The sequence below is a fragment of the Pagrus major genome, chromosome 12 (genome assembly GCF_040436345.1).
Source record: "Pagrus major chromosome 12, Pma_NU_1.0".
NCBI lineage: Eukaryota > Metazoa > Chordata > Actinopteri > Spariformes > Sparidae > Pagrus > Pagrus major.
In genome coordinates, this window is record NC_133226.1 from 3,772,308 (window position 1) to 3,796,332 (window position 24,025).

A 24,025-nucleotide genomic window follows, 5' to 3' on the forward strand; every position below is an offset into this window, starting at 1 on the left:
TAGTTAACTCTTGTACTTAACTTACTTCTATTGTTATTTTTATTGTATTGTATTATTCTGTTGTTACTGTTTTTTTACATTTACACCTTAAACACTTTATATTTTGTATATTTCACTGATATTTAACATCTTACTGTCTTAAACTGGGCCCAGTGTGTGACCTGACCCGGGGGAACCCACTGGTTCTTACTGGTTGTACTGTACATTTTTGTAGCAATTTCTGGCACAAGTATTTTCTCTCCCGATAAAGTCGGAGTGTTGTAATTAAAATTCAATCTTGTCATATAATTAGTTCCCACATTGTAACACATTGTTGCGTATTTTGGCGTTCTCTTAGTGCTTTTATTTTGACAAGGTTGACCCGGAAGCAGCTAGCCAGTCACAGTGGATTGGACTGGCGCTGTCCTGTCCTCACCCTGCCGCCTCCTCCTCCTGCCTGCCTGTCACAGGACAACAACCTTTCATACAGAGTAGCATTTCAGCGTCAACGGACGGCAGTCCCACTCACACTGCCGGGGGGTACGGCTCGGTAGATAGCGGTCCAGGCTCAGTTACACACAGTGAGATGCCAACAAAGTCGCGCTTCACCGACAGAGCTCGTCGTGGCGTGTGCTCTGATTTTTGAAAGCATCACGGTGGTCCTCCTGTTCATTACGTTAGCCGGCTGGCGAGGTAAGAATGAATGTGAATTACACAAGCAGCCGCTGCAGGCGGGCTGTGTGACCTGTCTTTATTAACTTGCACATATTCGCTTCCACTGGTTATCTTTGTTATCCAGTCATTATTATCCAGACGTTATTTTGCTGTGACGTTAACGGAGAGGTGTCCTGACTTAATTTGTCGATGTTGGCGATGACAGAAAGCTGTTCGCGTTACACACGAGTGAGCCATAGCAGTGTTCTAGCTTAACGCCCAATTAAGCTTGGTTTCATCAGTAGCTAACAGCTCTTCACTCAACGTTGCAGCTTAGGAAGAGAATTGCAGATATTGAATATAGGTAGTAATGGAGTAACAACACCCCAGCTACCCCTGAGCTATTCACTGACATGCTTCTCTATAAACCTCTTTGACTCAGACGTCTTTTATGTATTTTGTCTTGTCGCGAAGGACTCATTATAGTTTTTCCATCCAATCACCGCGTCCGCGAGCCTCCTGTCATGTTCACGTCAAAGAGACCTGTCTCTAAAAAGCTGAATGAGATCTGTCGGGCGTCTAAAGATTCAAATCCTGCAAAGAGAGTGTCTGCAGATCTGAACCTGTTTGTTTAATGAGAGATACTATAAGCCATACGGGTGTTTAGGCGCTTCTTAATGATAAAGACGATGAGTAAGCTGAAGGTTTTTTAAAAATTGTGCATTCCTGGTACAGCAGCTAAGGTTATCCTGCACACTTTCTCTGGCGACACTGACAGCCACCCTCCATCATACAGACACACATCTCCGAGGACTGGCATTGGAGCCATAGTCAGTCATTTCATGGCAGAATAAACTTTACATTGGCTGTAAATGATTTTAATAAGGCAGAGCGTCAGCTGAACATTGCGACCAGACTGTGTGCTGCCTTGACCTGATTGCACATCCATCTTAGCAAACTGGAGGTTGCAGCTACTGTGAGAATGAAATCTGGGACAGCCCAGGTCATCCTAAAAAAGGTGGCCATGTGACACATTTCCTCCATAGTTTCATATTTCTATTCATATTTAAGTAGGGCAACTGTAAGACACTCCAATATTTGCAAATGGCAACATTATTTAGTTGCAGTAGGGATATCAACATGTTAGATTTCTATAGGTGCTTGTTACTGGTTGAAATGTATGTCTTGTTAGTTTGATGTATTAACAAATCATAAATGAAGATTGATACAATAAGTCTTTGGTCTGGTTGCCACTGGATTCAATATTTTTAATGAACCAATAATTTATTTTAATGCTGTGCATTTTTGCAGGCTAAATACATTATTTCTTTTTGTTTGTAATAAGGTGTGAAAAGTCAGTGTCATGACTGGAGCTGAGAATGAAGATGATATTCCATTAGGGGAGAGGAAGACTGTCACAGATTTCTGCTATCTCCTGGACAAGTCCAAACAACTCTTCAATGGGCTAAGGTCAGTTTTTACTTACACTGTTGTCTCCTGTCTGCGGGGCTGCATTTTGTGATCGAGCATTTACTTCCAATGGTGAGTTGTGGGAAGTACATGCGGTGCACAGGAGTGATATGTAAAAGAATCCAGCCCAGCATCCCTAGGAAGTATGTTTATGTTGGATGATTGCGCAGTGCATGATGTACGTCCAGTGCCAACGCTCAGTGCCAATGCAGGAAGGAGTGTGCTTATTATGTAAGGGTGTGGAGGTCGGGGTGATGGTTGGGTGTGTAGCGTATCTGACTGTCATGGGTCGTTACAATCTAATGGTTAAGGTTCACTTAAAAACAAATCTTAATCAAGAATTTTAAGAGACAAGACATCGTATTGATGGTAACATGCTCAGCAACTGTTAGCATCACCCTTGCCCTGCTCATTTAGGATCAACATACATTGACATGTATTTATATTTATAGAAGCAGTATATGATACAACCCCTGATTTCATAAAAGTTGGGACACTGTTTAAAACCTAAATGAAACCAGAATGCAGTCATGACTGAGCCTTTCAAGGATGTGCCTTTCATACCCAATCATGATTCTATTGATATATATATATATATATATATATATATATATATATATATATATATATATATATATATATATATATATATATATATATATACATACATATACATACATATATATATGTATATATGTATATGTATATATGTTCAAAAATCAATCAAATTGATGAGGTAATACATTAAATTGTATTTGTACTATTTTCAATTCACTATATGTCTTTTCACAAGCTAACATAACCCTATAACTAAACACTCTAAGAGTTGCTTAAATAAGTTTCGCTGCGTCAAACGGTTCTATCTAAGGATGCACATTATATATGGCGCCAATAATTTATTGGCCTGATAATGTGAAATTTATATTATCTGCTATTGATCAGCTATAATGAAATTATATCAAATTAAATAGAAGTTATGAAACCAAGCCAAATTGCTCTCCTTGACTTAACAAGCACAGTATCTTGACACTTGAGTATTAGTAGGTGGCGAAATGCACCTTTAAAGTTGGTTTGTGATCTCGCAATAAAGAAGAAAAAGAAGCAGCAGCATGCTGTTGTGTGGCTTTTAATGTCAAATTGCTGCACCTTGGTAGAGCCACAACATGTAAACTAGAGAGCCAAATATGTTGTCTTTGGTGTGGACATTTTTTACAGTTTCAGAGGAAAACAACACAATTACAAATTGCAATACATGTTCCACAAGAGAGGAGGAAAAAAGTCTATGAGTTTTAACACAACAAATCTTATTAGAGCTGTGAAATATTACAACATCCATCTTTGCTCACTACATCTCAGCCTTTCCAAGTATCAGGTGTGCATAAACTCCACGTTAGGAACCAGGCTTGGGCCAATATTACATAATATCAAATATCGTGAAATTTGCCGTCATAAGCAATACTTTTCACAATATTGAATATCGAACAGCTGTGTGTTTCTTCACCTGAGAGGAACTGCTCTGACTATATTTTGCTGAACTTAATATATTATACTATTATGCTTACTATATATCGAATTTATAAGTTCCTATTTAATACTATTTTGTTATTTAAGTGTTGTATATGTTATCAAATAATAGATGTATCTGTAATTCACTCTATTTATAGATATAGGTGTAGATAAAGATAAATTTATTTGCAAATTTGTATATTTTTTATTGTATTATTAGTTAATAATTTATGAAATCATTTGTTACTATTTCTGTGACAACTGTGGTGCTCTATAGGTATGTTCTGTTGACACTGTTAATTCACACCTATAAATTTCAGTTGTTTGTAGGGAGTTTTATTTTGCAGTGTCAATTAAATGTCTTGAATTTTTCATTTAAGAAACAATTGAATTTACAAGTGATCTACATATACTGCTTATTACTGTGATCAACTAAATATTCACTTCATCAGTCTTATGAAGGGCCAACTTACCTGCTGTGAGGGTGTGGTAAGAGAGTGAAGGAGAGACACTTTCTCCCTGTTAAATCGGAGCATCTGTTTATTCTTTTGTAGCTTTAGGAAAGCTCTAATTTTGTTTTCTTCAGTTAAAAGACTGAGATTGCTCAAAATACTCAAATTTCGCTGCTTATATACCAGCACAGAAAACAAATGTAGTCTGAGAATGCAGCTAAAATATGCCCTTCTCTGCACAGTAGGGAATTGTTTTAACTAACCTGCACCTGTAGAATAAAATAACAGCTTTGCTTCCAACTTGAAACTTTATCAGTGTTCTTATGCACCATAGTTTTTAAGAAGGTTATGTGGCTGCTCCCACCAAAATCTAACAATTGGAGTTTGTTTTTGTTTTTTTTAATGGAAGCCAAGGTCAAGTCCTCTGATTGAATCTTAACAGACTGAACTGACACTTAATATTATTCAGTATGTTGGTTGTATTTGTTGTCATATTGTTACAACGGATATCACAATAAGCTCAGAAATACTGTAGAGTGCAAGCTGACAGATTGGCCATCTGGAGTAGCAGGAGTCGGTGAACCTGTCATCTGGTGGTGAGCCAAGCAGGACAATACTGACAGAGAGGAAGAAAAGGGCCAGGATAGACAGATACATAAGAGTCATTGATTAGAAAAATTAGACAAATCAGCTGCTCCCTGTTTTCACCCTGTCACCTTGATGTCTTATTTGAATCACTGCCAGTTACTTGATTGTGACCGCAAACGACCATTTTAAAGGGCTCACAAATTCAGACCCATGTGAAACGACTGAAATAGTGAAGTACCCCGTCTGATGATTTTATTTAATTTTGAGGTTCATAGTTAGCTACAGTAATCAGAGCTTTTTTCAAACATTGGGTAAAAAAAAAAGAAGATTTCACACAAACTGAAAAGTGCAACTTTACCAAGTATTCATCTGGCTGTTGCATCTTCTCCTCTAGTGATTATAAGATTTGATAGGAATACATGTAACATGAAAAACATCTCTTCATCAATAGATAATTCAGTTTGATAAGGTTGATTTCTTTATTATTAAATTTGATTTCTTTATTATTTGTTTATTATATTTATGTAATTGAATATATACTGAACTCAATAAAATATAAATCATAAAAATATGATGTAATAGTTACTTTAATTGATTTCAATAACTGGGAAGATCCTCAATGATCAGTATTATTATTTTTTGTATTATTGTTTATTGTACCTTTTTGGATTTAATGAATCAATCAACTGATCGGTCATAAAAAACAAACAAAATCTCAAAATATGCTGATATTGACGATAACTGTGATATTTAAAAATGAAATATTACTGTGTTAATAATACACACATGATAACAATGTGTAAATAATTCAGGTCTTCAATCACTTCTGTTTGTTTCCGTTCTTGCATTCTCATAGTGGGTTACGATAATGCACCTTAATGCTGGTCTCCACCTGCTAAAATATGGGGGAAATAGAGAGAAAAGAAGGCACAGTAACTAGCTACAGTTTGTGGCTACTGCTGGGGGAGATGACAGACAAAAATGAGACACTCAATCCAATATTATAACAGCACTAGTTACAGCCAGAATATAATCCTGTTGTGACAAAATTCTCACATGGAGATATTATGGTTCTTATGTCCAAATAAGATAACATAAGATAAGATGTACCTTTATTGATCCCTTGAAGGGGAAAATCAATTTGACATCAATAATAATATAAATGATAATGTATCAAATAACAATGACAAGACAATGTGACAATTGGTGGGTAACGTTCTGAGAGTTGGATAGCGTTTGGTTTTTGATTGTCGGTTTCAAGCAATGGTGGCCTGTTTGCCAACGTTCGCGTATTACAGCTCAACAGTTCACCATAAAAATGTTTCTGAGGCGAGAGAGAAGCTATACAGTAACAGAATCTAGATCCATATTTGATCAGCAATGCTTAGTTTGAACTGCATTATGTGTCATGAGCTACCCCTCTCTTGTACTATGAACTGTAGTTTTAACAGCAACCTGTTGGATGATGCGTTCCGTGCAGATTTTTGCACACAATCTTTTGTACTTGTAAGCATTTGTCTTTATGTACAAAATTATTGCATAAGTGTGCTTTACTTGAAAATTAAAAAGTCGGGGTCCACTCTGGGGCATTCCATAATGCACACTAGAGCTGGGCAATACATCGATATTATATTGTTATTGTGATATGAGACTATATATCGTCTTATAAGTGTCATCTTTTCCTGATTTTAAAGACTCATTACAGTAAAGTGATATCATTTTCTGAACTTACCAGACTGTTGTACTTGTACTAATACTTGTCTTTATCCACTTAGACTTTATATCCACATTACTGATTATTATTGATCTGAAATCTCATTGTGATAACGTTTTGTGAAAGTACCAATTGTCATCACTACAATATTTTCACAATTTCCATATCGAGGTAGTCAGTCAAAATTTTTTGATATTTGATTTTGTCACCCAGTCCTAGCATTCATGAAGTGCTTTAGAGGAGATTTTAAAATAGAGCCTAAAATTATTGTGATGTTATTTTAAGGCCATATTGCCCAGCCCTAATGCACGCCCATTCATTGTGACTGTGTTAAGTGTAAAAACTGACCAAAACACCATGACTGCCAACAGCTGTACATCCCAAAATGTTTGACTGTTTGTTTGTAGAAATATGGAGATGTTCTGTATGTGACTGGTTCTTTTCTTCTCTCCCCTCTTCCCTTTATTGTATTCTTTGCTACAGAGACCTTCCTCAGTATGGACACAAGCAGTGGCAGTCCTACTTTGGACGGACTTTTGATGTCTACACTAAGCTGTGGAAGTTTCAGCAGCAGCACAGGTTATTTCCATGTCTTATTAGTTCACAGTGTTTTACAAGATGGAATTGGAGTGCCATGTTTGAAATATGTGGTTCACGGTATGAATAAAGGAGATGTTATAATTCAGCAGTCCCATGAATTAATTCAACACCACATTCACACAATTCACACACAAGAATGAGGGAAAAATATTGCGTCTGGATGTGATTCATCAATGTAGTAATTTAGAACTCAAGATGAGTTTACAAAAAATCCAGCACTGTTGAACTTGCTAGGACTAGTGTTCGCCATATTCTAGTCAAGTATGGTACAAAAGGTTTCTAAATGGTTATTAAACTGTATATGTTTCTTATTAACACAAACACAGATGCACATGTAACAGGTGAGGACACTGTAATTTGCCAGATGTTCTGTCACACTGGTTGAGTTATCTCATTCTAGTGCTCAGTATTTTATGTTTTCATTTACTGACAGGCAGGTTCTGGACAGTCGGTATGGCTTGAAGCGATGGCAGATTGGGGAAGTCGCGTCCAAAATTGGACAGCTTTACTACCACTACTAGTAAGTCAGCAAGCGCTCTCACTGCCTCACTGATGTATGTTTTCCTCTGTTGCTTTGTCCAGACATCTGAGAGGGAGGGTGGAAATAAGCTCTCATTCAGGACATAATTTGTTAACATTCTTGTTTTAAGCTGCAGATGAAATGATACAAGCAGCAGAAAAGAAGGGGTGCTCTATGTGTGTTATTCTCTGTGTTATTGACAAGTAGGTTTTCACACACAAGGAATTTGCCTTGGTGTTTTTGTGCATTACAATAACAAGAGAAAGGAAAAAGAAATAGCAAGAAGAGGTACTTCAAAAGGCAGGAGTCATTAATATTAAACAGAAATAAATTCTAAAAAAAGAGAGAAAAATATAGTAAACAAAGAGGCTGGATGTGCAAAATGTTGACCAAGAAATGTGCAAAAGTTTAAAATAAAAATAAGATAAATATAATAAAGCTTTAATAGTTCATCAGTCCTTTGTGTAGTGCAATAGCAATATATTAAAGCAACAGTAACCTTAAGTTTGTTGTATTTTATCCATTTGTCAATGTAACTAAATCAGAAGTTATGAAGTGTGTTGAAATGTTATTAATGTAACAAAATTTAGTCCACTCCAGAGATAGTAACACCTACTTTCTACTCTTGATTGACAGCCTTCGTACCTCAGAAACAAGTTACCTGAATGAGGCCTTTTCATTCTACTCAGCCATCCGTCAGCGCTCCTACTACTTTCAGGTCAACAAAGAGGACAGGTAGGTTCCAAACATTTTCTCTTAAAATATAAGTTGCAGTTTCTGGATGTTGAGGCCTTTGCTATATATAATAGAATGCTTGGACATTTACTGTGTTTTTTTTAGTTTTTTAAAAAAGATTTTTGTTTTCTGCTGTCTTCAAAGAATGTTACCAAAGGCCACTTTCTCATTAAATCAAATCAAATCAAATCAAATTTATAGATATATATATATAGCCCAAAATCACAATCACATTGCCTCAATGGGCTTTACAGTCTGTACAGTGCACGACATCCTCTGTCCTTAGACCCTCGATTCGAGTAAGGAAAAACTTGCCATCTTGATGGAAAAAAGACCCTTTTAACAGGGAAAAAAAAAAAAAAGACGATGGAAGAAACCTCAGGAAGAGCCACAGAGGAGGGATCCCTCTTCCAGGACGGACAGTCATGCAATAGATGTCGCATGTACAGAAAGAACAGCAATCACAGTTTACAGGTTGCATTGACAGAAAATCTGATACAAATTATATATGTAAAATATGTGGATCCAGGAGACGACTGAGCAGGACAAGGCATCGCCAGGTGATGCCCGATCCACACGACCTCCTGTCCACCGTGGTGACCTGGAAGAGGGCAGGCCACACAGGATAATTAGTAATAGATAGAGAGATCAGAATGAGGAGGCCTCAAAATTTACAGGAATACGGTTATAAGGAGATAGCGAAATCATCCATAGGGTTTTTTTGTAATGAATAAGGCTGGGGATATTCTATATTTTTGTTACTGTCAACAAATCCCTGTCAAATTGCTGACTTTAAGCCAAGTTCAGTTCCCTCTGAAAATGCAAATCTTGAAAATTATCAAGTATTGCATTAGTTGGGCACTATTTTAGATGGGTCTCCATCTGAATCTCTAGAGAGTATTTGTGGCAGCAGGACGGTGTGTGTGGACAGTCAAATTGAACTACAATGTGTGTGTTTATGGTAATGAAGGAACATGTCACCCAGGGCAACAGTGTGCCTCATTGATGTGTTAGTCAATAGTTTTTGGACAACGATGGAGCTCTGTGACACATAGAAAGACGATATATCGGACTGTGATACACACATGATACTTGTTAGTAGGATACATTCAGTGTTGGTTTGGGTCTGCAAATGGGATTTGTAGACAAGAAAACAAATATGGAAGATCATCAGACCTTTTTAATTTCTCAACCACTATAACTGACAAGAAAGCCAGGATTATCAGTTGTATGTAAAAACATGCTAATTGTAGTAGCAGCCTTGATGAAAGACAATTGAAACATGTCCGTCTGATGTGGATTTATTTGCCTTAACAAGTTCATAATGTCTTCTCTTGTCTTTTATCAGGCCAGAATTAGTAGTGAAGAAGCTTCGATATTATGCTCGCTACATAGTCGTCTGTTTACTGCTCAACAAGATGGACCTAGTCAAAGTTTTGGTGAAGGTATGGAAGCAAGTTTTATTTTTTTACAAGAATATGCTGAGTGATGGAAACTTTGTTACAAGCTTCAACTCATTTTCATTCTATGACAGGGTTGTACAATGAAATCTGAGTTGTAGTCCCTTTATGCTACACAAGAAAAAAATAACTATTTTATGATCGAGTGTTGAGAATGGGTTCAGAAGTCTCACAGCCTGAAGAGTGAAGCTGCTCTGTAGTCTGGAGGTACAGCAGCAGATACTTCTGTATCTGTTGTCAGATGGCAGCTGGGTGAACAGACTGTGGCTGGGTGGGTCTTGTCTTTTAGTATCTTTGGGCTCTGTGCAGACATCTCACTTCACTGATGTCACTGATGCTCTGTAGATGGTACCAGTGATGTTCTGGTGGTTTTAATCACCCGCTGTAGAGCCTTCCTGTCCTGGGCCATGATGAACCATGCCAGTTTGTGATGGTTCAAGTCAAGATGCTTTCTATTGCTCTTCTGAGAATTGGAACCGGACTGTAGTTTCCTTAAGAAGTAAAGCCTTTTCTGTACTTTTTAACCAAACAGCCTCAGAGGAACTGCTTCATTCAACTGCTAGCGAGTTTTTCCTAAATCTGGTAAAATTATAATGTATAGGTATAATAGTGTTATTCACTGCTTAGTATGTATCTCAGTTTTGGGGTCACAGTTCAATATATTTTCAGTACAATGGGGAAAACTTTTATTAAAACTGCTTTTTGTAATAGCTATTTGTTTATGTATTTACTTAGCTAGCTAACAGACACCAAGGCGCCCCAATTGGGAATACATCTTACCATAGAACTTGAAGAAGACGTAGAAGAAGAATCTTTATTTTATCACAGATAATCATATAGTATGCAATGTAATGAAACTGGTTCCATGCATTTCATCCATCCTGGAGGAGCAGTGGTACAGCACTCGGGGACACATTTGGGTGATTGTTTTTGTGGAGACAAACTAACTTAATTGCTTCCAAACCCATTCAGTCTTCACAATTACATGCCTTCTTTACATCTATGTACATCGTGTGCGAAGAAAAAAATGAAGTCAAATTCCTTGTATGTGTCTCACATACTTGGCCAATAAAGCTGATTCTGATTCTGATTCTGTCAGGAAATATGCTAATTTCTCAGATAGTCACAGAGAATGTAATCGTGCTGTGCCTCTGGTGCACAGGGTCCAGTCTGAGAGTGGCCACAAAATGTTGGAGATCAACTCCAACAGCCTGCAACTCTGCCAAACTGTGCTACAGTGGATCTAAACAGTCCCACTCTCCTAGGTAAATCCCAGAAAGGCTATGTCCTGTTTTGGTGTTATCAACCTCCTGGTCGCACAGTAGCAGAAGCCTGCAGTATATCTGCGTCTACACCTTAACACACATCCTAAAACAATTCTTTAGAGCAGAAGAAAATTATTATGAATGTATTTGTTCTTCAGGTCCAGAGAACTGTAGTGTCAAGAGCTCTGACAAACCCCACAACAGAAGCCTGTATTTTGTGTAGAGATGGAGAAACGAAGATGGTTTTGGGCTAAAGCTTACCTGCCGGGCAGCTACATTCTGTAATCGATCATGGAGCGGCAAGGCTTTATGCTCATGCTCATGAATCTTGCCTTTGTACATTTTCTGTATGGAGGTGACAGCGGAACTTATTATGGCCTTGGTAAAACCTGAATGTCCAAAATATCCTGCTTTTCCTTATCAGAGAAGTTAGTCAGTTTGACCAGCATGGCCACAGACTGATCAACACAGTCACCAACTGTCTCCACCTCCTCATTATAACCTGGCATGAGCCTCTCTTTAGCAAGTGGATTCAACAGAATGACTGTTGGGTTATTTTGAGAATACGTAGGGGGTGTATCCCTTAGTGACACATCCTAACTGATGCGCTGACTCTGATCGTAGCCTCCACTTTCCCTGTTCAAAATACTAGGGCAAGTTAAGTCTGGCTCAAGGAATTTGTATGAGACCTTATTTCATAAATCTATAACCAGTTGAACTTTTGCAGTAGTGAAAAAAAAGTGTATTCAAATTTGCATGACCCCATCGGGAACTTCATGCCTGTCTGCTACCTGCAGGAGTTATCTGAGGAGATCGAAGATTACACGCAGCGTTTCAACACAGAGGATCAGTTGGAATGGAATCTGGTTCTACAGGAGGTGGCAGCTTTTGTAGAGGTACCGACCCCCCAAGATGCAACAAAACTTTCTATCTATCATGCATGTTACATATTTGTTTGATTGAAGTCCAGCAACCTCTCAATGTATCTTATAAAAGAAAATTAAAACAAGTGTGACAGACAAATTGAGTTACTGAAATTAAAATCATGATGCAATATTCGTCTGGACTGACAGCCAGATAAATAAAGAAGTTGTCTGCTGCCCATTACACTGGATCAGCTTTGCTCACATGGTGTTTCTCTCCTCACCAGGCAGATCCAGTGGTCGTTCTGAATGACAACAACTCTGTCGTCGTCACCAGCAATCGGCTGCTGGAGGGAAGTGTGCCTCCATTGGAACAAGGCATGGTGGTTGGGCAGCTCGTCCTTGCAGATGCACTAATCATCGGCAACTGTAACAACCAGGTTTTAACCCACTAATTCTAATTCACAGTACTTAACACTTCATACACACCAACACGGTTGTTCACCAGTCATACTGAAGAAAACTTGTTGTTGGCTCTCAAACAAACTGCCTGTTTTACGGCTGAATCGATTTTAAATCGAAATCGGGATTTGAAACAACGTGATTAGCAAATCGCAGAGGCTGCGATTAATTTTGCTGCGGGATGTGCGTCTGACCCACATTTAAACATGTGAGTCAATGGTTTTACAAATTCATGCCATCTTCCTAGTGTGATGGTCATGCTCGCCATCAGAAGTGCCGTGCTCCTTGTGTACCAGTCATGCTCACCGATCACATGTGGCCCAAGGCGATTGCTTATACGCCTACCAACAACAACACGTGAAACCCAAGTAAAACTTTGGATTTGTGGTGCAGAAAAATAGAGTCCTCTAAACCAGCAGCAACCTTGGGCGATTTAAATCTATTACACAGTGAATACTGAGCTGAAGCTTGACTTCAAATCGCAATTAGATTTTTTTCCCAAATCATTCAGCCCTGCTCTGTTTCTTCTTATTACTCTTGATTAATAGTTTCACTACTGTATAGCTAGATATGCATGTCCTAATAAATTCATGTTGCATGCCATGTACTGCTCCACAAAATGTTGAGTCATGTCCTGTTTCTAACCATAACCAGTAGCTGGCTGTAGCTAAACCAAGATGACAACCCTGAACGTTTTGTTTCACTCTAAACCCAAAGATATTTAGTTTACTATCATAGAGGAGGAAAGATACCAGAAAATAAATATATTTAAGAGGCAGGAATCTGACAATTTTGACCTTTTTTCAAAAAAAAAAAAAAAGAATTAAGAAATTAATTAAGAAATTAATCAAATGTATGTTTATACTGAATTTGATGCAGCAACATGTTTTAAACAAGTTGGGTCAGGGGCAACTGGGAAAGCTATGGAATGCTCAAGAAACACCTGTTTGGATCATTTCACAGGTAAACAGGTTAATTGGTAACAGGTGATAGTGTTTGAATGATTGCTATGGAAGGGGCTTCATCATCATGGGCTCAGGAACACTTCGTAAAATAGTTTATTTTCAGGTTGTTGTTTTTTTTTGTAAATTAATTTGTTTTTATTTATGTTTTTCACAGTATCCCAGCTTTTTGTAAATGTTGTTTATTTCCCTTAAACACAGTCAGGTTTTCTTTACTGTTCCAACATGTAGGGCGAACCCCTCCCTACTCTGTGTCTCTGATCTGACCTGTTTATCTTCTCAGCATGAAGTAACTGTATAACCACAAATGGTGTACTAAGTGAATGTAGGGTCCAGGTCCCTTAAACCTACATTCTGTCTAATGGCCAACATGGGGCGACTCCACTAGTTTTAAAAGAATTCCAAAATAAGCTTATGAGAAAATGACCCTGCTTCTCTCTTGATTTATTTCCTCAGTAACTGGTTTTCTAATAAGTTTATGGTCTCAATCGTTAGTTTCAAGTCTCCTTCAATACAGCATGATGTTCATTAGTAACTTATGGTCAAATTCAGAGCAAAATAGGCAAAAAAGCAGGATCGATTTAGGGCGTGGATAGTTTGTGTTTGACAAGTCGCTACCACGTCGTGTCCTCGGGTTCTCTGTTAGATCCAATCAGGATATCCTTCCCTGCTCTGACCTCTCATCCAAATATGGTCTCTTCTGACCCCAAAAAATCAAGATGGTAACTGCTATAATGGCAAACTCAAGGCATGAAAACACAGTTCACAAACGAATGGATGACGTCACAGTGGCTACATCCACTATTTATTTTTGGCGGATATGTGTGTAGCACATATTCTTCATCCTCTATTTTGGGAGGTGTTACTAGTAGTTTGAATGCCCTCTGCTTGTTATAATATATGAGTGACCAAAACACTAAAATCCCTGATTTGAAGAGGATTACATTTTTGCTCAGTTCTTAGAGTTACAGCGGCCCTGATTTGTCTTTAAAAACTCTCTTGACAGTAAATTGATGTCATTATTGTTTTCTTCTTTTTTTTAGGTGAAGTTTAGCGAGTTAACCATCGATATGTTCCGCATGCTTCAAGCTTTGGAGAGGGAACCTGTAAACCTGGCCACACAGACCTCGAAACAAGGAACGCTGGTGAGTCTCTTGTCTGGATGTTTTTTTTTTTCAATGCAGAATATTCCCACAGAGGCAACAGTAAACATGTTATGTCTCATAAATGATGCAGTCTCTCTCAGGGCCAATCGGTTGCAAATACCTGTATGTCACCATGTTTTGGCCAGTAATAGCAGCTATGTAATTATGCTATAATTGAGTGCTGAGTGAGATGCATCAGTCCCTCAAGAGTTGCATCATTCCCCACTGGTGACAAATGTGAAATGAACAAATGAACACACAGTCACAAGACTGGTTATGCTGTCTTCAGTGCAGCAAGCTTAAACTGAAATAAAGAACAGTAAATCTATAAAATATGTCTCCACAGGAGCCCAATGAGAAGCCAGCTAAAAGAGAAAACCCCCACAAGTATTTGCTGTACAAGCCAACATTCAGCCAGCTTTTTACTTTCTTGTCTGCCTCTTTTAAGGTCAGTATTCACGTCAATCACACCTTCTGAGTTAAAGATCAAGTCATATACTAACTGAGGGAGTTTTTTTCATTATCTGAATCACTTGCATCTAACATTATCCTATTACTTTGTGACATTATCTTTTTCCCCATTCCAGGAATTGCCTGCCAACAGCGTTTTGCTAGTTTACCTGTCAGCTACTGGAGTCTTCCCTACTGGGCATTCAGATTATGAAGGTACAATGCTAAATTTTGGACAACTAATTTTTTCGCACATCAGCAGCGTTTCACACACATAGCCTTTACTTGGGTTGGCCACCCAGGTATACTAAGAGCCCCCAGTGTAAATTTGGCGACCCATGTTAGCATTTTCAAGTTTATCTTATTACCCAACTGAAACAACATGGCTGTCCAATCGATTAACTAATGGATCTTCCCTCGCTCTACTGCTCCTGTCTATTTACATCATTATGTGGGAAACACTGTAATATTTCTGAAATATAAATAGAGGGTATATAAGGATGTATATTGTCCACACCAAGCTGGCTAAATCTGAAAGCAGGGCTCCTGGGTGCAAAAAATGTGTATTTGCGCCCTAAATCCTGTTTACAGTCATGTACATGTGTTAAGAAACTAAAATGTGTTATTGGGTACATCTAAATTATGTGCTGGTGCACCCAAATGCACCAGAACAATCTGTGTAAAAAGTTAGTCTGAAGCCCTGGGAAGCACTGTTCACATGCAAAAAGGACATTTTGCACTGTTGGACTCTAAAGCTGGCAGCAGAATTCCCTATCTAATAGATAGATAATGAGAAAATACACTGTGAGAAACAGCGTTGAATGTTAATGATTATCATTAATTGAGACTTTAGCAAAACAGCCAATTTGTCTTTTATATCCATAATGATTCATAGTGATATCATAACTGTTGAACTCTCTGCTGTTCCTCAGCAGTACCACAGCTCCTTCTCACACACGAGCTGCCAAATATGGTGTGAGCACTTGGCTGAATGAAGCCGCAACAAATATTTAGGTGATGACACCTCTGTCTGAATGACAAAGACATTACTTTAACAGACGGATAACGACAGCAATTAAAAAACAAGGGAGGTAGTACAACTTGGATCTGATATCTGTGAAACACAAAGCAGGCGCTCCTGATGTTCTTTATACTTATTAACACACTTGAACAAAGCAGTGGGCCTTGACTTTTTGAGGAATTCATTTCCTTTCCTGTGGGCATTGGTTATGTATTCCATGTATTAAAAGGGCCTCTGTCAGTCTCTTGTGATTTGTCAGAGCAATCTATTAAACAACCTCAGTTCTTTTTTCAAGGTAGACGTAATGGCCCCATCTTTACTGCTTAAACCACGGGGATATTCAGACTGTGCAGGTGGAGGACTTAATAGGTGCTTCTTCAACTGTCTTAAATCTGTAACGTACATCGTTAAATCAGCTGCTCCTGCTAATGCAATGCAATGATGCTAACCAATGTAGTGTAGAGTTGCAGTGACATATCTGATATATCATACATAACCATGCATTTCAACTGAAGCTTCTATCTTTAACATTTCCTGTAGGGCCGTATGATTTTGGAGGAGTTCTCACTAATACAAATCGAGACGTGGTGAATGGAGAGACGGTGCAGAAGAGGAATCAGGCCCAGAAAGAAATGCACTGGTTGGAGATTATTTATCTTTCTAATATATCTGTTGTCATTTTTCAAAACATTTTAGTAAAAGCTAAACATCTGAAATATTCCCCAATGTGTAACAGAAGAAGGTTGTTCATGCCTTTGAATGTGAATTCCTCATGCTTCTGTTTTCACAGTTAGTTGGCAGTTGCTAGACCAGACCCAGGAGGAAAATCAGTCTTTTGCTTGTTGTGACTAATCATGACAAATAACATCTATGTGACTCACCAATCTGACGTCTGACTGCTGCCTACTCTGTGTTAACAGCAAGCTTAGATACTCTAACCATGTGCACACAACGAGCAACCTGAGAGATGTAGCTTCCTCATATTAACTTGTTTGTGATGTTGCAGCCTTCATCCAGGGGATTTATTCCCTTTCACCCGGAAGCCACTTTTTGTCATCGTGGATTCTTCAAACAGCTCAGCCTACAAGGTACTTCAATATAGGTTAAGTTACCAGAAAAAAACATGTCTAACAGAAGTTTTAAGGTTGTAACAGGAGAGTTGAAGTGGCACTTTAAAACACACAAATAACTCCAGATCCCCATAATTTGCATCATATCTGAACATACATTTTTCGATTCAGAATTAGATATCATTGAATGTCCAAGAAAAAATCTTAGACATCATAAATAAGACGCTCCCTCTAACTCCAAAACTCCCTGAACACATTTTGAAGTTTTATTTGCATTGTAAACAGAAACTTTTAATAGTTAAAGTGCCATACTTTTAATTACGGAAGCGTATTGCTGCCACACAAGAAAAAAAACAAAACAAAACAAAACACGTTATAACGTGATCATTTATATTGTTATTATATGTAATTTACATGATTCTAGTTCTACTTCATGCTTTGGCTGAGACAGGGTGAGATTTTGCTTTTATTGAGCACGGTGAAGGACATTGTGATCAGCATGTGTACAGTAAGAAGGATTTTAAAATGCATGTTCCTCATCAAATATGAATTATTTCACCCACCCACACCCCATCCCCTATAAATCAGAATGATAGTTCTTATGACCTGTCCGGTCCAATCAGAGGACTGAGATCCTCACACCACATTACGCACACAGAGACGCACCACAGCGCTCCTCCTGCTCCAGTTAAATAGAGCATTTTGCTCATATACAGTCAAACAGAGTTGTTGTCATCATCTTTATTAATTTTTGATCACTATCAAAGGAAAAATCCATGTAGAAAGATAGGACTGTCATTAGCTTTGCTGGGTTGCTTGTATCCATGGTGCCTCCGGCCTCCAGCTGATCAATGACGCTAGCTCCAAAGGAGGACTGATTCTTTCCTCTGTACAGCCCCATGCATTTCAAAACCCTCCTTACTGTTCACACGCTGATCACAATGCCCTCCACTGTGCTCAATAAAAGCAAAATCTCGCCCTGTCTCAACCCAAGCATGAAGTAGAACTTAATCAAATCATGTAAATTACATATAATAACAATATAAATGATCACGTTATAACGTTATAATCATGTAAATTAGATATAATCTGATCATATAAATGATCACGTTCGGACAATAACATTATCACGTTCATACAATAAAATTATCACGTTATAACGTGAAACTGATCACATTTGTACAATACAATTTTCACTTTATAATGTGATTAGTGTTTTTTTTTTCTTGTGTTGCAGCAATACGTTACAGTATTTAATGATGCCAAAATGTGAACAAATGTCAGCCAAAAAAAGCAAAACTGGGCTCAAGTTGTACTTCCTGTTTACACTCCCCAAGTTAAGGGAACTGTCCATAATACTGACTTTTTTCTTGTTGCTGTAACTGTACTATTTACATGGAGTGGGGTGGTAGCAGTGGGAGAGGAATATGAAAACATATGGTTTATGTATATTGTTATTATTAATTAATTATTAATTTGACCCCTTCTGTCTTTTGTTTATCCATTAGAATTTCACAAATCTGTTTGGCCAGCCTCTGGTGTGCCTACTATCACCTACAGTATATCCCAAGAGTGTACAAGGTGTGTGAACAACAGTTCTGTAAAGGACAAGTCTGGTGGTAACAATCTGTTAATTCATCTCAAGATTTTCTGACATCCTGTCTGTGGCTTTCAGCTTCAAGCCCCTTGGTTCCTTCTAAATCTTTAAAAACATCTCACAAATATATTATTTCAGTTTTGAAAAGGTTTAGTAATTTCTTCAAACTTTCTTCACTGTAGTTTTTAACAAACATTGCTCAAACAGGAGGAAATAGTGAATATGTTGAGGACTATTTCCATCAGTGTATTAATCCACATTTGGCACACTAGAGAGTAATTGAGGCAGCAGAATGGTTTATGTGTGGTGACTCAAAATAAACTACAATGTGTGTGTGTTCATGGTAATGAAGGGATATTTCACCCAGTGCAACAGAGTGGCTCATTGATGTGTTTTTAATAGTTTTTGTTTGGTTCATTGTTGGTTTGGGTCTGCACAAAGTTAGCAAAAAATTGCAGTTATTTATAAGCTGACAGTTTTGTTGAAATTTATTAAAATAGTTTTGAATTAATATAATAATTGGAAACTTGATTAGAAAATCAGTCCTTCTCTACTAACTTAAATCTTAGTTATTTAGGTGTTAAAATGTCCAGTGTTGATGTATGTTATGATATACTCACATTTTTAGGTCAGCCTTTTGATTTTGCTGTTGAAATTAGTGAGGCTTGGCTCTCTGTTTAGAAAATGCGTCTGATGTTCTCACCTCTTACTTCTGCTATGTCTCTCCTCACCTGTTCAGATCAGTCTCAGCGTGGGAGTCTCTTCACTCTGTTCCTCTACAGCCCACTCTTGGCTTTCTCCTCGGTGTGTGGCTTGAACAGCGTGCAACGAGGACTGTGGGAGAGGGCTCAGGAATTCCTTCGTAAAGTCTATCGTGACATTGGGCAGATGATAACTCGGTCACGGACCATAGGTAGCACATCTATAGATTCTTTTATTCTGCTGGTATGTTATTAAGATTAGAGTGGACCATGAAAGTATATATTCATCCATGTTTTTCATTTTTATTTTTTTCAAGTCAAACGTGTTATTTTTGATGGGAAAAGTAATGCATTTCAGTGCTTACAGTGAGGTGCTCTGATAGCTAGGGGGTTAACAACACCAACCATGAATCACAGTGTCCCTGGTTGTGTTCAGCCAGGGACCTTTGTTGCATGTCATTTCTCATCTCTCTCTTGTTCCTCTGCTGTCAAACTCAATAATAAAGGCTTGATTTTGGTTTTTACACATGTATGTACACAGATAAGAGGGAACCAGCACAAGGAGAGATTAATATATTAAAACCAACCAGTGTGAAAGTCTGTTGACATGCACAGATAGCCATTTAGCAGCAGTATACAGAGTTCAGTGGGGAACAAGATTTCCACAGTCAATAATAAAACTTAAAGCTCAATAGTAGACAGTTCGCAACTTCTTTAGACACTAATCAGGAGCATTCATAAAGAGTAAATCACTGTAATCTAATAAAGGTAAAAACTTTGCTGTGAATTAAATAAAAATATTTACTTAAATCATTCATCAGTTATCAATATGTCTTGATCAGCCAGTCAGTTAGTCAAGTACCTGTTTTCACTGTTTCCACAGATCAAGCCTTTTTACAATTCTTTGGTGACGAGTTCCTCCGGCTGCTGCTCATCCGCTTTGTGTTCTGCTCAGCTGCACTCAGACTGCATAAACTCTTTCGGGTGAGTCACTGCTGCTGTCTTTCTCCTAAGGAAGTGGCATTGTTTATTTGAATACCAAAAATGCATGGTATAGTTAAGAGCAGGGTCTGTCGCAGTACCCAGGCACTTAACACGCACCATCAGGCACATAGCAAAGTGCGTCCCACTTCTGAAAAATACCAATACACAATACACGTAACTCACACTGGATGCACACTCGTCCTAATGGCACTCCGGATAGTCTATTCAGAGTTAAGTGAATCCCACAATTCATCACAGTCTACTGCACTGCACTAGCACAGGTGCTGCTGGTAATACACAAGCTAGTCTGCTGATCAACATCACATGTAGGCTACAACCTATCACAAAACCCACAGTAAGGATTGTATCAGTTTGGAGTCAAGGACAGATCAGGGTTAGCGTTAGGATTAAATTAATTAAAAAATGTGCTACACTGGCTCTGATGTAGCTGCCTCTTGCTGAAGTCACCAACAGATGTATTAGAAGTATCATTTTTTAATTTATTCATCATTTATTTATATTTATTTATATTTATTTATTTTAGCCTTTTAAATAAATATTGTTTTATAAGCTGTTGTCATACACCCATGGTTACCGCTCTGTAGTCTCACTCATCTCCCGCCCACAGCTCTATTGTTTATCCGACACGAGGAATATACTATCAACACTGAGGGCTATTGTGCCTGAAAGGAAAAGAGAGACTGGAGCTTCTCCAGTGAGAGCTGTGTGTTGAAGGAAAGGCAGGGGATATTACCGAAGTTGCAGTAAACATCACAGTCTTTTATATTTCCATGATGACAATGGCTGTATCAAACAAGCCCTATTAAAATGGGCCCAGAAAAGTCAGCAGCTGTTATCAATCAGAATCAGACAGAAGAAGTTAAGAGGCCACGCTACAAAGAACATTTGATTCACACAACTTTCTATAATCACCAAAACTGATTGTTCAAGTTGCTGTATGTGTATTTTTCATCCAGCAGATTTGGTCACATTTTCAGAAGACCTGTAATAAATTCATTATTGAACCAAACTTCATGAATGTTTTTTATTACAAAGTAGTTTGTGTTCCACTCATTCCATCACAGAAATCTGAGAGCTGTAGAAATCATTGGAACTGAAGACTGCCATTTTGACTGCAACTGTATGTAGGAATTGGGTGTGTCACGATTCTCCAAATCCTTGGTTTGATTTGACGTTTGATTTAAAACAAATTTTCAGCACTTTTGGCTTTGCTATTGTTAGACTTTTATGCCCTGACAACTATCATTTACATTTTTATGAGGTGCACCATGGCACCTCTGTTGGCACACATATCCTTTGGCGTACGCAGCAATGTAGATTTCAGAGTTTAAGGCGTGCACCTGAATGCATCATGAAGTCCCTCTGAGTGTGTCAAACTCTGGCACAGACAGACAGCAGAGGAGAGAAGCAGGGATAAATCTACAGAGAAAAACGACACCAAAACACAACAGCGATGCTCAGCAGAGTTTTTTGTTAACTGACTTTCAGTACAGACTGTCAGTGTGGAGGACAGTCTTACCAGATTTACTCGCCAAACGGAAGTTATGCCCACATTTGGCACCTGGCAGACTCTGTCTCTGACTCAGACATATTCTTACAACTACATTTACTGTAGTTGTAGAAACTGTGTACTGGAGAAAATGAGACACATTATGTATCTGAGGAGTAACATGTTTCCAGGTCCTTTCAGTAGAGATTTCTTTCCACAGTGAAACACCAAAACGATTCATTGTAGCTGGTGATGATGGGAACAGTTTCTCTTCTAGCCATTCCCACAAAGTGTGTTTGTAGTGATATGTGCGGGACTCACAGGTGTGTCATGTTGTGTGTATCATGTTGTGCTGGCAGGAGTCCCGGAGCTTCCCGGAGTCGTACCCTGAGCTCCCCAAACAGGACACAGTGGAGAGCAGCCTTCTACAGAAGCATATACTGGAGCTGGCGACCATGCTGGACGTGCAGAGCCTATTTTGGGATGATTCATTGGAAGCCTACTAACATCTTGGCACAGGGCTGAATGGCATCCGTGTACATACAGACTCAACTGCCAGAGCCCTCACAGTTGTCTCTCTGTTTTTTACAGGTAACGAAATAACTGATTCAGCACATACAAGTTCATGTCCTGCATTAACTGTTACTCGTGGAAGCAAGTGTAGTGCAACATTAAAATGTTCACATAGATAAGCCAGAGTTTAACATTGTGTAAATTCCCCATATTGAGTGTCAGCAGCTTGTCTCATAAATATAAGCACCATGTAAGACTTAAGAGTAAACAAACAAGTGAGAGGCTGCAAATAACATTTCAACTCAACATTCCCATCCAAATATAAGGTTCAAGACTTTATTCCTCATGTCAGATAATTGTAAAGAAGTTGGCAGTCTTGGTTTTGTGTTTTTGAATAATAGTTATCATTGTTTATTAAAATGAAGGTTGTGTTAGCCTAAGGGATAGAGAATGGGAGAGTCCTGGGCAGCTTCCAGGTATGAGGTTATCTATCTGTATGAAGGCAGAGCGGGATGGTGCTGAGCGAGAACACACTCCTGAATATTCAAAACAAATATAGTGTAAGCACATTATTCACACACTGAGTTGAAATTTGAAAGATTTCACCAAAAATGTTATTACTGTTCTGGATTTTTGTGTTTGCCAAACAGTGCTCGCTGTATAACAGCTTAACTTGTAGCAGGCTGAGGTGCATGAGGTCATGTTCTGTTGTGTGTTGTAGAGGTTTCACTCTCCTTCATGACATAAACCAGCAATCTAAATAATACCTTTAACTGTCCATTGTTTGGGCCTTGTGCATTTTGAAAATGATAGTTGTTCCTTTTCCATATCACTGTGCTGTATTTGCATGCAAAAAGGCAAAGAAATGTATCAGTTTTATTCTTTTCTCCACAAAGAATGGTCTCCACCTTTTTAAGGATTTCAAAAGGAATTGAGTTGGGAAGTAAATGGAACCAGTGCATGTGTTGCATGGGCCTGTACATTTGTTGTTGAGTCAACAAATGAAGACAATCTAGTTTGATAACAGAGGAGATAACTGAGTGTAAAGATAACATGGCATGTACAGCAACAGTTTGTAACTAGCCAAAACACCACAGTCATGTTACTTGATGCTACGTTTCCGCCATTGTTCCGCTGCTTCAAGCTTACAGATGCTGCCATCTTTGTCTCTGTTACTGGAACCCCAAAAAATCCACCTGTTGTGAAAAGAGATGAAGCGGGGGTGGAGCTGAGGAGGGATGAACAAGCAGCACCCACAATGACTGAGTTCAAGTGTTGAGAACAAGTGAGACTTTTTCACTTTGTCTTGAGAGAAAAGTTCATCATTTTTAAAGCCAAAATGATAATTACGCCTCTGTGTGGCTGTGAGGGTCCAGCTGACACGTATCATCTGCTCATGTCTGTGGGGGTCATATGGACTGACTGGAATCGACTGTAAACGTCGACAAACCTGCGTGAACAAGTCTGTGTGTGCAGACACTCAGTGTAGTACGAACAGGACCACATGCACGTCTGCTGTCCACCAGGTGGGTTCACGTGTCACTTATGCCAACCTGCAGGCTTAAAGAAAAAAAAACCCACATGTAATTATAGCGCTGTAAAGCTTGTAGTGGCTGGACCCAACTGGAAAAGTTACTGTCGGTCTCTGCTGACATTGAAAAGCTGTAAAAAGTCTAAACTAAAGGTTACCACAACATCTCCACCATCTGCTGCTTTTTAATTATTAAATGGAACCTGCACTACATTTAGGTGGGTTTCTCTGCACATAATGCTATATAACAAGCAGTACACTGGCAGGGCCAAA

General features: G+C 38.5%; 1 protein-coding gene across 1 annotated transcript; it reads left to right on the plus strand.

Moving 5' to 3' along the window:
* The first annotated feature begins 464 nt into the window (after positions 1–464).
* scai (suppressor of cancer cell invasion) lies at positions 465–22,968 on the plus strand. The gene is made up of 17 exons (XM_073478600.1): positions 465–672; positions 1,979–2,103; positions 6,847–6,942; positions 7,397–7,483; positions 8,120–8,218; positions 9,567–9,663; positions 11,741–11,839; positions 12,094–12,246; positions 14,274–14,375; positions 14,722–14,823; positions 14,963–15,041; positions 16,387–16,486; positions 16,853–16,934; positions 18,425–18,497; positions 19,253–19,426; positions 20,098–20,198; positions 22,068–22,968. The coding sequence occupies exons 2-17, from the start codon at positions 1,997–1,999 to the stop codon at positions 22,212–22,214; spliced, it is 1,698 nt and encodes a 565-aa protein (XP_073334701.1). The 5' UTR covers positions 465–672; positions 1,979–1,996; the 3' UTR covers positions 22,215–22,968.
* Positions 22,969–24,025: the final 1,057 nt, after the last annotated feature.